This window comes from Vicia villosa, linkage group LG3, assembly GCF_029867415.1.
Source record: "Vicia villosa cultivar HV-30 ecotype Madison, WI linkage group LG3, Vvil1.0, whole genome shotgun sequence".
NCBI lineage: Eukaryota > Viridiplantae > Streptophyta > Magnoliopsida > Fabales > Fabaceae > Vicia > Vicia villosa.
Genome location: NC_081182.1, coordinates 5,378,387 through 5,392,118, shown reverse-complemented (window position 1 = coordinate 5,392,118; position 13,732 = coordinate 5,378,387). Strand labels below are relative to the sequence as shown.

Genomic DNA, 13,732 nt, shown 5'->3' with positions numbered 1-13,732 from the left:
GTTGGTTATTTTCAAAAACCAAACCATAATCATTTTGAAACTATTTAAATGGATTGGATTTATAACCATAACCATATTTTAATCAAATCTGATTATAAAACCGGTTATAAATTTGGTTATGATTATATAACCGGTTTTTTAAAACAATTCAGTTTTGAAAATTATTTTTTCCGAAATTTTTTGTTTAAAAAAAAAATATATTTTGAGAATTAAAATATTTGGATTTGGATAATAACCGAATCCAAAATAATTTAACTGGTTAATAACCATTTAATTATATCCGGGTTATATGAATGGATAACCAAACCATTAATAACTAAACTAGTTAATAACCTTTCAATTATATCTGTATACTTAAAAGTGGTTTAGGTTTGGTTATGGATTTGGGCATCACAACCGGATATTTTGCACACCCCTGCTATCAAGTATCATATCTTCTCCACTCTTTGAACCGGTATAAAGTCTGAGTTCCTGGGTTTGTGCAGTAATACCTCTTGGTCTATTGGCTTCGGTCATCAAATTAAGTTCTGGACTCATTCCTGGTGCGGTCCCCCTTTGATTAGCCACACTTCTCTTGGTTTTCTGCGTGAGCACGGTATCAATTCGAATTTTGTGCTGGCCGATTTTGTTATTGATAGCAGGTGGGTGTTTCCGTCGTCGTGGCAGATTTAGTTTCCGTCTATGCTACCTTCAATTCCAGACCTTCCTCTCACTTCTGTTGGCAATCACGATTTGCTTGTCTGAAATTACACTGTTTCGGGCTCCTTGTCTCTTAAAGATGCTTACAGCTTCAAAGACAAGCTCTTGCCGGTTTGTTTTTGGCCCAGCATTATTTGGTGTAATGATATTCCCCCTAATAAGTCTATGCTAGTGTGGAAATTATTGAATGATAAAATTCCTGTGGACGATTCGATTAAAAGCAAAGGTATTTCCATGGCCTCCATGTGTTGTCTTTGCAATTCTAATGGAGAGACTTCGAATCATCTCTTTTTTCAGTGCCGATTTGATGCTGCTATTTGGGATTGATTTAGGATTAAGGCTAATATCAGTGTTGTTCCAACTTCTATGGAGCAGTGGTTAAGCTGTTGCAAAGGGGCTAAGAGAAATCAAGTTGCCCTGGTCACGAAATCTGCGATCGTCCTCATCATCAATCAGATTTGGTCTACTAGGAATAATTGGAGGCACAATAACATTAAGCCTTATAAATTCAAGTCTATCAACTGGATCATGTCGAATGTTAAGCTGTTTGGCAACAACTCTGCTAACACATCAGCTATTTCCATGTCGGACTTCATCATCATCAAAGAGTTTGATGTCCTTATCCGTTCTCCTCGGGCCCCGAATATTCGTGAGATTCTCTGGCACCCTCCTTCTTTGGGATGGATCAAGTGTAACTGTGATGGCTCGTTTAATCTGGTTTCCAAGGCAGCTGGGTGTGGAGGGATATTCAGGAATCACTTGGGCAATTTCATCCTCGCTTTTGCTGAAAATCTTAGTTCAGGGTCGTTGGTGTTCGTGGAATTCTCTGCTGTCCTTAAGGCTATTGACATAGCTATTTCTCGTGGTTGGAGGAAGTTATGGATAAAAACTGACTATAGTATGGTTGTTAATGCTTTCTCCAACCCGACTTTGGTTCCTTTGAAGCTTTCTCAGAGGTGGAATAGAAATTTGAATCCATCTAATTTACTAACATCATTATCACTCACATACACAGAGAGGGAAACTCTTGTGCTCCTCCGTTTTTTTTACTCCATCCCTCTTGGGATTAGGGGAGATTTTGTAAAGATTAGAATATGTTAGGAATACCTTTCTTTAGATTCGATAGGTTTTGGTGGGGCTAACCTAGTTCCCCTTTCTTTTGTTTCTTTTTGTAATCTCTTCTTTTTTTTCAATATATGAGCCTTATTAAAATAAAAAAGGGTTTAATATACTTCACCCCCTGCCAATATAGCGAGTTTCGGTTTGGCCCCCTTGAATGTTTTTTTTTACGAAACGCCCCTTATAAAACCCAAAACCTGGATTTACCAAACCCTTTTACCACATTTGCTGACTGGGCTTTGACTTTGGATGATGTGGCAAAAGGTTGTATAAATAATTAATTGAATTATATTTAACCACTAATACAAAATAGTTTCCACCACCACCACCACCACCACCACCACCACCACCTTCACCATAACCAACACCACCACCACCACCACCACCACCACCTTCACCATAACCAACACCACCACCACCACCACCTTCACCATAACCAACACCATCTTCACCTGTAGCATGAGATAAGGGCCGTGTTCCAATCATTAGCGACGAAAATGACATCTTCACCTGCATAAAAAAAAATCAAAACATCATGCTTAAAAGATCTTCGACCATATATTTCATTTATGACCTTAGTCCATACCATATGGTCCTGAGAAATATTTATTGCTCTTAAGATTCAGAACTCTCGCTGCTTCCAGAGCTGCCTGTTAAGATTAATTCCAAGAAAAAAAATTATATGAGAAAAACAGAAGCTAAGAGTTTAGAAATATGAACACATATCGTATAGTGGCACAAACGAGTTCTCGATATTATACTAGTATAATACAAATGCAGCAAACTTCGAAACATAAAAAGCTACGGATACAATATTTGCAAACAGAACATTTGTAACCAAATGGATATGATTATAGAACCTGACAGAAGATGCTAAAACGTAGTTGATTGTCTTGGTAATCGTCTCCTGCAACAGGACCATAAAGTTTTGTTCCAGTTTTCCCCCACACCTTCATGTTCAGTCATCATCGATTCATCGGTAAGCAAAACAGTGAGTCTATAGATTCAAAAAAAAAAGAGAAATACTCTCACCTTTTCAAGAAATATAGGGTGATCTACAAAGACGCGATCAACTCCTCGTTTAAAGCAATGGAAGAAGCGGACTTTTTCTGTTCTATCTCCTACTTTTACCTGTAATAAACAGATTACAATACAACGCATTTAACTATAGTATAGCACAACGGTATAAAAGGAAAAATAGGTTCAATGAAGATTAAAATGAAAACATCATCTCTCATTTGGCCAAGGATAATATAATATACCTTGATCGTTACACTTGTATCCCATGCGTCTTTGTATTGGTCATAGCGCGGAGTGACGGTCATAACTCTGTGTCCATTAGCCTAAACAAGGATTAATTAGAGAAATTCTCGCTCTCACTAGTCACTCGACACCAAATATGTCAACCAGCAAGAAAAAGACCTAAACCACCAGTTTTACTCCACGGAGCAACCTCAGTTCCAACAAAGATCAAATTCATGCCACAAACTATAATACCTTTAGGCCTAACACTCTTTCTCTGAACACCCTTCTTTCTCGATTGCACTCCCTTCGTTTTAATCGGCGTCCTATTTAGTATCTCATCCAACGAGTTCAAAACTCTGAGCCCATTATGAGTATTGTCTTTCCTTATGGAACCAAGTCTCATTGGTCCCATTTTAGACTCACATGAGACAGTTGGTATATTGACATGAGAGGTTCTGGATACTATGTTACTTGAAGCAGTCACTGTTGCCATTTTTGTATACTGAAAAACAAATATTCCATTAGTTCTGGATACTATGTCATTTTCGTCGCTAATGATTGGCACACGGCCCTTATCTCATGCTACATGAAATCCATGTACCAATCAATTTGGATTCTGTTCTTATGTTGGTCGTTTAATTATTCATGGCTTGTTTGGATCGCTTAATACTTGCTGTCCAGGTTTAATACAAAGCATCACATCTTTGTCGGCAAGAACTGCACTAACTGGTATAATTCCTCCACCACGTGCTTTCCCTAGAATGTGAATGAATAAAGAGAGATATATATACAGAATGTATCTTCAAGACTCATTCATATTGTGCACATTTTTGCAAGCAAACTATTAATTTATACTCCATGAATGGATCAAACCATACAACGGAAGTAACAATGAAATTCACATGGTCGACGAAAACGTAAAAAATAAGTGATAAGTTTTCAAAACAAAACAAGTTCAACATGTTCTATGCGGTATATCATACAAAGGAACATATCGAGTGTTTCCAGGCTAATCAAATAAGTATTCTCACAAAACATACCCCTGCTTCCCCTTGGATAGGTTCTAAAATAGATGGTATTGGTTATGGTGAAGGTGGTGGTGGTGGTGTTGGTTATGGTGAAGGTGGTGGTGGTGGTGGTGGTGGAAACTATTTTGTATTAGTGATTAAATATAATTCAATTAATTATTTATACAACCCTTTTGCCACATCATCCAAAGTCAAAGCCCAGTCAGCAAATGTGGTAAAAGGGTTTAGTAAATCCAGGTTTTGGGTTTTATAAGGTGCGTTTCGTAAAAAAAAACATTCAAGGAGGTCAAACCGAAACTCGCTATATTGGCAGGGGGTGAAGTATATTAAACCCAATAAAAAAAAAAGTGAGAGAAGTCACTTGATGAAAAGTTTGCACTAAAATGTTTATCTTCAGCTTAATGAAAAATATGTAAAAGAAATCAAAATTCAAGGACAAGGAAACATGGCAAAATGAATTATAAAACCGTGTACTATGGCATGAGAGATTCAGCATATGTCATGTTTATTTTCATTTTGGCTTGGTTACACCAATTATCACATTCATCCCCGTGGTTACACCAATTATCATTACATCATAAACTTATAATATAAAACTTAGAAGGCTTTAGCCACATATTAAACACCACCTCTTATTTCATTTTATAATATAAGTGATGCTTAAACTTATGTAATCACTTTATTCTATTCACAGAAAGTGAAAAAAACTCAGTAAGGACTTTTCCTTTCCAGTTAAGAATTCAGATCAAAATAGCAAGTTAAATACTTCAAATGCGTCCAAGCTTTTCAACCAGACGATTCTCTATCTCGATTCTCTTTTTCAATACAGCAGCATACTTGGAAAACAACTCCTGATCCCCAGCACTAGCTGAAAGCTTGCAGCTTAAAGATGTTTTCTCCAATTTATCCATGTACATATCTGATATCGGTAAGAAACCACCCTTCTTGTTGCAAAGCCAGCCATGAGCAGCTCTCACTGCAGCTCCAAGAGAAGCTGAATCTGTCACCAAGTTGAAGAATGTTCAATTTGATTAGTTGAGTTCATTATAGGAATCTATTAAAGTGGTGTAACTGAATTTACAAGCATCTAAACATAATATATAAACATGCACATAGATAGTTAAAGAAACTTTTGCATTACTAAAACTCAAGCAGAGATTGCCAATTTTTGCTTACCAGGTCTCTGAACTGTATAAACATCACAGCCAAAAATTGAAGCTATTGAGTTGAGGATGCTCTGATTGGCCGATGCTCCACCAGTGGCTATAATTCGCTTTGGTGGAGAAGGCATACCGAATCTTTCAGCATGAGCGCGCATTGAAAGAAATTGACCCTCAATTAATCCTCGTACCTGCAATATAGCTTATTGTTCAATATCAATTTTTTATCCAGGATTTCAACTATACAAATGAGTTGCCAGGTATTTCTTAACCTCAGATTGAGGATCAAACTCCTTCACTTCCTGCTCCTTCATTCCATCCAATGCGCCTGTGAAATTTTCTATAATATAGCGGTGATAACCAACTGGGCCCATAAAAAAATTGTTAGCAACTTCTTGAGTAAAGCAGGGTCTATTTGGTGTTGAGTATAAGTAATTTAATAGGCGGGTAAATTAATCGGTAACCTGGAAGAGGTGGTAGAATTTCATGCTCCTTGTAGTAGAAACCTAACTTCCCACCTGTTAGCAAAAAAGGTATTGTGAGAACACAGATCGAAATATGGATAACATAATATAAATTTCATGATACGCACCATTCAAAGGTTGTGTCTGCTGCAGAAATTTATTGAAAGTATCCCAAGAATTTTCCGCGTAACGGTCACGCACATCTGACAATTGAGATAGGGTCCGTAATTAGAAACTACAAGAGTTATTTTAAGTGGGCACTGTTATGCAAATAAACAATAAATGTACCAGACACTAAGGATAACAACACTACCTTCTCGAGTAAGGGACCCATTTTTGTAGACTAACATTACCATGTAACCTTCTCCATCAACTGGACTAGGGAAGACATGTCCCTCTAACCCTGGATTAGGATCTTTAGTGATCATAAATACCTGAGAGACAAGTTAGAATGTATTATAACTAAAAGTAATGGCATTAGTTTGCATTTTAAAAAGTTGCTTGTATGCTAAAATGAAAACATGTAATGGGATTTAGCAATAAAATAGTCAGTTTTCCTCCATTAGCAACATGTTAAGCTGATGTCATTTCTTAGGATTCTCAGTGAGCAATTACAACAGAAGTAAGGTAACATAAGATTCTGTATCATAACATACGGTATCACTGGTGCCGAGGCTGATGGCGAGATCTCCTGGAATATTTAGTGTCAGACCTGCAGATATGGAAGGTACTGTTAAGACAGACTGATAAAAATAGGGATAATGTGTGTATTGGTTATGAGTTGACAAAATTTGATTTTGAAAGAATTGATTCCAGAAAATTGGTTCTGACTAAAATCGAGTTGAATGTAAATTGATTCGAGAAAATTAGATTTTGCAAGAATGCATTCATATAAAAGTGGTCGAAAAAATAAATTCAAAGCTAAATCAAGTGTGGGAGTAAGAATCAATTTCGAAGGCAAAATCAATTCTACCAGAGAAAATCCAAACATGTCAAAATCAATTTTATACCTTATAAAATCATGTTTGCCTGATCCAAAAGTGGAACCAAACATACCCTACATAACTTATGTTTTTAAATTTTAATTTTCACCAGAGAGAGGTCGATTTTCACCGTTTGAACTTCGACTGAAGTATATAAGTAATTCTCACTAGAAAGAATATAAAACCAGAGATAAAATTGTAGAACATGTATTGAAAAAATTATAGCACCTGCCACACTGTTAGGGTTGTCTCCTGACCATTGAATGACCAAGCAATCCTTGTTAAAGTGATACCTAATGTGAAACAAATAAACTTCAGTCATCAGTCTAAGCATTTGATATGGCTCATTACACATGCAACAAGTGGATGGAAACCATAGCAGTTTCATACTGGAATTCATACAAAGATTTCCCCATGCATTCAACAGAAAATCACTCATTACAGAACATGTTTTGGTCAGCAAGTGACTGTGAGACGATTTCACATCCTTACAGTACAACACTATTTCTCAAACTTGTTGGAGATAGCTAGCAAATAAATAGCTCTCTATCTCATTAAAAAAATGGTTTAAAAATGCATATTATCCACAATTATACTCATTAAAATCATTGGACTTTGACATATGTACGCATGCAAATGCAACAAACTCGCTTTGATTTTGCATGCATTCAAAAGAAGAAACAAAATACGCAAAAACCAACCTCTCTACAAAATATGAAGCAATATTTCCCGCAACAGCATATGCAGGAGCCAAATCTCCAAGTTTTGACTCCAAACCCGGCGCAGTTGCCTGCAACAACCATTACAATTCATATATTAACATCGATCAAACACGAACATAAGAATATTATCATTAGCTAGTACATGAAAACCAATTCAATAAAAAACCTCAAGTGCAACTTTCGACCAAGCCTTTGCTTTAATATCCATCAAATTCATGCCACCACCATCCGAATGATCAATAGCAGCATACCCCCCAATAAAAACCGACGCCATAAACGAGCTAACAAGCGAAATCCTCTCCGTCTCATTATAAACATCAGGCTGCTTATCAAATATCTTCTTAATCTGAGGCCCCGTAAACCTCTCATAAGCGCGCGACCCCGTCACTCTCGCCAACTCCAAAGCCCCCCCACAAGCCTCCTCTATCGCCCTACACTCAACCGTCGTACTACAATCCATCCAAATCGGCGACTCCTTAATCGAAAAAGCATTCTCAAGCTGTTCCAACAAAGGCTTCTTACAATCCAATGCTGATAATATTTTCAAACTTCCAATTTTCCAGTAAACACTTCCATGCTGCTGTCCACTACCGGAAACAGCGGCAATTTTGGAGAAATCCAAATTCGATTTCGAAAGCTTCTGCAAAATGAGATCGAGTGCTTCCACCCACATTAACGTGGGAGAAACGATTCTTCCATTGATGGATTGGTCTCTGTAAACACCGTCTTTGGTTTTGTAATGCGGTAAATCTGAATCGAAATGAATCAATTCAGAAGCAATGATGTTGAGATTCGAATCCAAAACCGTTGCTTTTAACGATCTTCAAAAAATGAAAATGAAAATTTTAGTGTCAGGAAATGAATACGAAACCGAACTGAAAATTGAAAATTGAAAATTGAAACTTACTGAGTTGAACTGTCGAATCCGAGGAAATAAGAGTCATTGGGAAGTGAAAATTCCGCCATTGTTGAGAGCTTCAAAACTCGTTTTGGTGTTTCTGAATAGAAAATTTTGTTATGATTATTATATATAAATGATTATTATATATAAATAAATTTTGGTTTAGTTGGATAAGAACAAATTATTTATAGATATAAAACAATAAGTTGTCCTAAATGTTAAAAATAAATATTTAACTAATTTTTTTAGTTATTAATTCGCTAAAATAGTAATTTATTACACTGTCAGCCTTAATTTTGTTGAAAAAAAGAGAGGCTAAAAGTGATTTTGTTATGCGAATTATATATAAATAAATTTGATTTGGTTGAATAACAACAAATTAAATTTAGATAAAACAATTTGTTTTTTTTTCTATTTCCGATTCCTAATTTTTCGTCTGGCTATCTAGAAGAAACAATTTTTTTGTTTGATGGTATATAAAATTTTTAATTTGTAAAAAGATTTGATATCTTTAATTTATTTTTAAAATTGCAAAGATTTTGATGATTGATTGTCCTCTGTAAAAACTATTTTATTTCCTTTTATTACAAGTAGAATTTTTTTAAAATTTAATCTTAGAAAATTTTACTCTATTAATTACGCAATTATATAATCTTAAATAATCAAATGCATGGCCAAAATGAGAAGTTTGAATATACTAAGATTAAATAAGAGGTATAAAACATGGAAATAATTTATATTCTTTTATGTGTTTTAAAAAAAAAAAAATTATGTAGAAAAAAGATTTCACTTTTTTATAAGAAATAATATAAATTTATGTGATTGTTTATTTGGATAACATTCTTTATTTTAAAGCAATCTAGAATGTCAACTAAATAAACTTCAATAATATATTAAAATAAACAATGATTAAACAATCAGGAAGAAACCAACCATCGGAGATCCCCTGATACTCTTGTTTCATTGAGAGATATCACTAGAGTATATCTCTACAAGAGAGAAGTTGTCTCAAGGATTCAATGCAAAAATGAGAACCATCTTGTAACTTTTGAAATAGTAATTAAAAAGCATTTAAAATTTACAATAAAAAGAAATTTTTAATTTTTTAATTTTAGATTGCATTTGAAATTCATTAAATTTATTTTAGACAAAATATTTTATAAATTCCTTTCATTTTAAAAAATTCTCCAAATATTTTCTTAAAACATTAAACTTTATCTTAAAAAATTTGATTTCTCTCGAAAAATTTCTCTAAGTTCAAAACATTCTTCCATTCACACACATAGGCGAAAGTGAAGTGATTTTACATTACATTTCATGTACACCTTATGCTCATAAAGTTAAGTAAATGAAGAAGTCTAACATTATTGTATTTTGTAACTTGTTTATCACCAAAAACTGTATAAACAACATGGCTATAAGCCTATAACCATTTGAAAACAATTAATAACTCATATATTTGCAATAGCTTCACTTATTGGTGGATAACTCACATTTGCAAGAGTATACAGATCTTAATTTAAGTCACAAAATTCAAATATTAACCTTCATATAAAAAAAAAAAACTTACATTTGCAAGAGCTTTCAATGAAACAAACTCATGCGAACAAGAGAAACAGAAATTACAATAAAGTTTAAATTTTACAAAAATCACATACTATTTTGACATAATATTTCATTATATTAACTACTCATACGAAACCACTAATTTTTCTACTAAAGGCATCGAAACTATATAAAAACATACAGTTACAAAAATCTATTTAGCCTTTCTTTTGTTTAACACACTACTGATTAACAAAAAAATGTTTCATCTGTACATTGTATGCTCATAAAGTTAAGTACATAATTATTGTACTTAATCCTAATTAATCCTGAATTAAACCCTTCTTAGCATCTCTATGTTGTTGAATTATCAAAACAGAACCATGAATATCAAAATCTGAAGAAGCCAAAACATCACCAACTGTTCCAAGTTCAGGACACTCTTCCCAATCACTCATACCTATTGTTAATGAACTATTTCCTCTACCACCTCTCCCTACTATAAACAAAGAGTACATGTCTCCAATCTCTTTCAAAGACTCAACAGTTTGTGTTCCATCTTTCACAAACTTCTCAACATATCCAATTTGTCCTGAAGTCACATATCTATTATAGAAATCAACCATAAAAGTATTGTCGACCTCGTTCACCGTCTCTTCTCCTGACAACGACATAAGAATTTCCTTTTCGTCGAATTGTACCCCGTTATCATTATGTTCGTTATGTGATGAGGACGACGTAGACAATAGGAATCGGATTATTGTTAAGTTGACTTTAGGACATTTTGAGATACGTAGGCTCCAAGCTATTGCCTCGCGATCGTCTGGGCCTCCGAAGAAAAGTGTTGCAACATTTTGTGTACCTTCGGACGCAATCAACTGCGAGAAACCGGGGACTTTAGTAAGGCCTCGTTCGATGATGACGCCGATAGAACATGGCGCGTGTCTAAGAACCTTTTGATTAGTGATCCTTATACCTTCTTTTCCACTTTCTAATTTTCCATCAATTCTTTGATGCTTGTGAAAAGGGAGAAGGATGATTGATACTTGAAGATCTTCAGCTTCATTGCAGACATCTTCATACAAACTTGGGAAAGAAGATACTGCTCTTTTTTGATGAACCAAAATCTTTGTGTCAGCTGTGAATACATCTAAGGAGTTATTGATTTCAACCACATCGTTTCCGCCATAGTCATCATCGTCGCTAAGGTCACCGTTTTCTTTTTCATGGTACAATAAATTGGACTTGATCTTCTTCACGAGCTCGATTAAGTGCATTAAGTAAGTGGTTGAAGGCGATGTTCTTGATCCGTGTATTGCTAGCACAGTTGCTAGTATTGCGGATACTTGGCGAGGATCGTATACGCAAGCTAAAATTCGAAGTTCGTCTTCCAATTTCTGTGGCTCAATTGCTGTGTGATTGTGTGAAAACATTTTCTCTTCTCCTCTTGCTAGAAAAGACACAATAATTCCTGATATTACTGTGTTTAGTACTATTGCTACTAGCAACATATTGTATGATTCTGCATCAATATGCTGTAAATACAACAATAACCAAATTAGTAGTTAATTTGAGATAACTGTAACCATAACTAGTAAGTAAAACACTATGAAGCGCATAAGCCTGTAGGACCAGACGTGTTCTAGTGTCTGACGCATGTCGATGTCTGACACATGTATGACATTTGTACGACACGTGTTTGAAAATACAAGTGTTTATGCCATATCGTCTCCTTTGTCTGACACCTATATGATACTCGTACGAGACATGTTGGAAAATTCATAGAAGTGTCTATGCCATATAGTGTCCCATGTCTGACACCTATATGACACTCATACGACACGAGTAAGACAATTCATACAAGTGTTTGTGCCGGATCGTGTTCCGTGTCTGACACCTATATGACTTCTGTACGACACATATTGGAAAATTAATACAATCGTCCGTACCGTGTTGTGTCCTGTGTTTGACACCTATACGACCCCAGACGACACGTGTTGAAAAATTCATACAAGTGTTTGTGTTCTGTCGTGTATAGTATCTGACACCTATATGACTCCAAACGACACGTGTTAGAAAATTCATACAAATATCTATGTTGTGTCGTATTCAGTGTTTGACACCTATATGACACTCATACGACACGTATTGAAAAATTCATACAAGTGTCCGTGTTGTGTCTGTGGGAGAATCGGTGTTTCATAAATTCATAATGTAAGCAAATAAAAAGCAAAAAATATTAAAAATGCTAAGAATTACTTGTTTTGCAGCAGCACCAATGAAAAGAAGATCAGCATAGCCTCTAGTATTCATCAAAAACCCAAGAAAAATCCCTTCACTTGTAGGAATATGAAGGTAACGACAAACCAAGAGAGTCCCCCCAAGCTTGCTTCCAATGCTCAACAAAATCATTATAGCAGTATTTGTTATGTTATCCAAACTCTTAAACACATTTATAAGGTCACATTGTAAACCCATGTACCCAAAATACACCGGAAGAACAAAGTTATAAATTGAATAACCAAGTTTATGAAGCAATGTCCTAGCTGTTTTTCCTTCTTTAGGAAAAAACAATCCAACGCAAAAACAATGAATAATACTATTATACCCCCAAATTTCTATAACCATTGAGGTAGTTAAAAGCACAAAGAGTATAAGCAATAGCTCAGGGGCTTGTAAGTATTTTTGGTTCTTATTTCTTGCATTAAACCAAATTGATAAGTATCTATTCATGAGAGTCACTAGGAATGTAATAATGAGACAATAAAAACCCCTAGGAACATCATTTAGTTGCTTCCAATTAACCATTATGTTGAACAACAACAAACAAACCATTTCTGTGATCAATGCGGCCGACACTGCGATCCGGCCTACGTCGGACGCGGCGAACCGTAAATCGGCTGCCAAACGGATGACCATAGGGGAGCTTGTGTATGCTACAACTAACATAATGATGGTGCAAAAATAAATCATTGAGGTATTTATACCTAACTCTTGATATAAATAAAATGAGACGGATAAACCAAATATTGCACCCATTATTGCACCACCACATGCTACTAATGTTACTAAACGTAGATGACGCTTTGTGTATTGGAAATTCATCTCTAACCCGAATAAAAACATGAAGTTTATTCGACAAAAGAAGCTAACGACTTCGTAGTAATTCATTGAATTCGCGGGGAAAAATGTTTCTTTTATGTAAGAAACATGTGACATTGGACCTAACACCAACCCGGCCTGCAATTCAAAACAACGCAAAAATAATTAATTAACAAAAAATTCAACGTTGTAATAAAAATAAAAATATAATAAAAATTATACAGAAATAACAGACAATAAACTGTTACCAGAATTTGTGCAATGGGACCAGGTTGACCAACGGTTCTAAGAACAACGTTGAAGAAGTGTGAAACAACAAGAATACAAGAAACTTGCATGCCCATTGAGTTTAGAGGGTTAACAAGATCTTTGTTACAAAACATGTTGTGTGTGGCATCCATTGTGTTTTTTTATTAAAACTCAATGAATTAATTCAAGAAAGAATTGATATGAGATTATGTGTTTTAAGAAATTCTTTGTTTTGCATGTAGTTTCTTGTGTTTGTGTTTGTATTTCAGATCCTAAATTATTGGTGGAAGACTCTTAGGTAATGAAACATATGTTATTTATGCTGTTTCATCCTTTACTTTAGCTATAGCTAACAATTGATTTTTATGTTTTAAGTTTTTATTTTATGTGAGTTACTAAATTTTAATAAGAATTAAGTTTTAAAAAAATACATTTTCCAAAAATATTAATAATATTGTGATAGAAAAGCACAATTGATATTCTAAGATTCTTAGTTGGAATATCTATCAAGGCAA

The 13,732-nt window shown here is 34.7% G+C and overlaps 2 protein-coding genes and 1 long non-coding RNA gene across 3 annotated transcripts; all 3 read right to left on the bottom strand.

Moving 5' to 3' along the window:
* Positions 1-2,271: 2,271 nt before the first annotated feature.
* Positions 2,272-2,951, bottom strand: LOC131660140 (uncharacterized). Its single transcript, XR_009300744.1, has 4 exons — positions 2,851-2,951; positions 2,679-2,768; positions 2,405-2,468; positions 2,272-2,328 (listed from the first exon to the last, which is right to left on the bottom strand). It is a non-coding gene; the product is annotated as an uncharacterized LOC131660140 (long non-coding RNA).
* A 1,594-nt stretch (positions 2,952-4,545) lies between these two features.
* LOC131660137 (xylulose kinase 2) lies at positions 4,546-8,482 on the bottom strand. The gene is made up of 11 exons (XM_058929294.1): positions 8,328-8,482; positions 7,587-8,241; positions 7,400-7,488; positions 6,927-6,991; positions 6,372-6,427; positions 6,029-6,149; positions 5,844-5,918; positions 5,716-5,769; positions 5,524-5,615; positions 5,268-5,442; positions 4,546-5,091 (listed from the first exon to the last, which is right to left on the bottom strand). Exons 1-11 carry the CDS (start codon positions 8,384-8,386, stop codon positions 4,859-4,861), a joined length of 1,674 nt encoding a protein of 557 aa, XP_058785277.1. The 5' UTR covers positions 8,387-8,482; the 3' UTR covers positions 4,546-4,858.
* Positions 8,483-10,114: 1,632 nt separating this feature from the next.
* Positions 10,115-13,466, bottom strand: LOC131654800 (cation/H(+) antiporter 2-like). The gene is made up of 3 exons (XM_058924732.1): positions 13,217-13,466; positions 12,126-13,106; positions 10,115-11,401 (listed from the first exon to the last, which is right to left on the bottom strand). Exons 1-3 carry the CDS (start codon positions 13,367-13,369, stop codon positions 10,190-10,192), a joined length of 2,346 nt encoding a protein of 781 aa, XP_058780715.1. The 5' UTR covers positions 13,370-13,466; the 3' UTR covers positions 10,115-10,189.
* Between the last annotated feature and the right edge of the window lie 266 nt (positions 13,467-13,732).

Bases quoted from the DNA above. Each gene is read 5' to 3' on its own strand.
- LOC131660137 (XM_058929294.1), bottom strand. From the start codon at position 8,386: ATGGCGGAATTTTCACTTCCCAATGACTCTTATTTCCTCGGATTCGAC. The intron at 8,242-8,327 runs GTAAGTTTCAAT...CATTTTTTGAAG, and splicing joins GGATTCGACAGTTCAACTCA to ATCGTTAAAAGCAACGGTTT. The intron at 6,992-7,399 runs GTTGGTTTTTGC...GTTTCACATTAG, and splicing joins GCTTCATATTTTGTAGAGAG to GTATCACTTTAACAAGGATT.
- LOC131654800 (XM_058924732.1), bottom strand. From the start codon at position 13,369: ATGGATGCCACACACAACATGTTTTGTAACAAAGATCTTGTTAACCCT. The intron at 13,107-13,216 runs GTAACAGTTTAT...TTTGAATTGCAG, and splicing joins GTCCCATTGCACAAATTCTG to GCCGGGTTGGTGTTAGGTCC. The intron at 11,402-12,125 runs GTAATTCTTAGC...TTGTATTTACAG, and splicing joins TTGGTGCTGCTGCAAAACAA to CATATTGATGCAGAATCATA.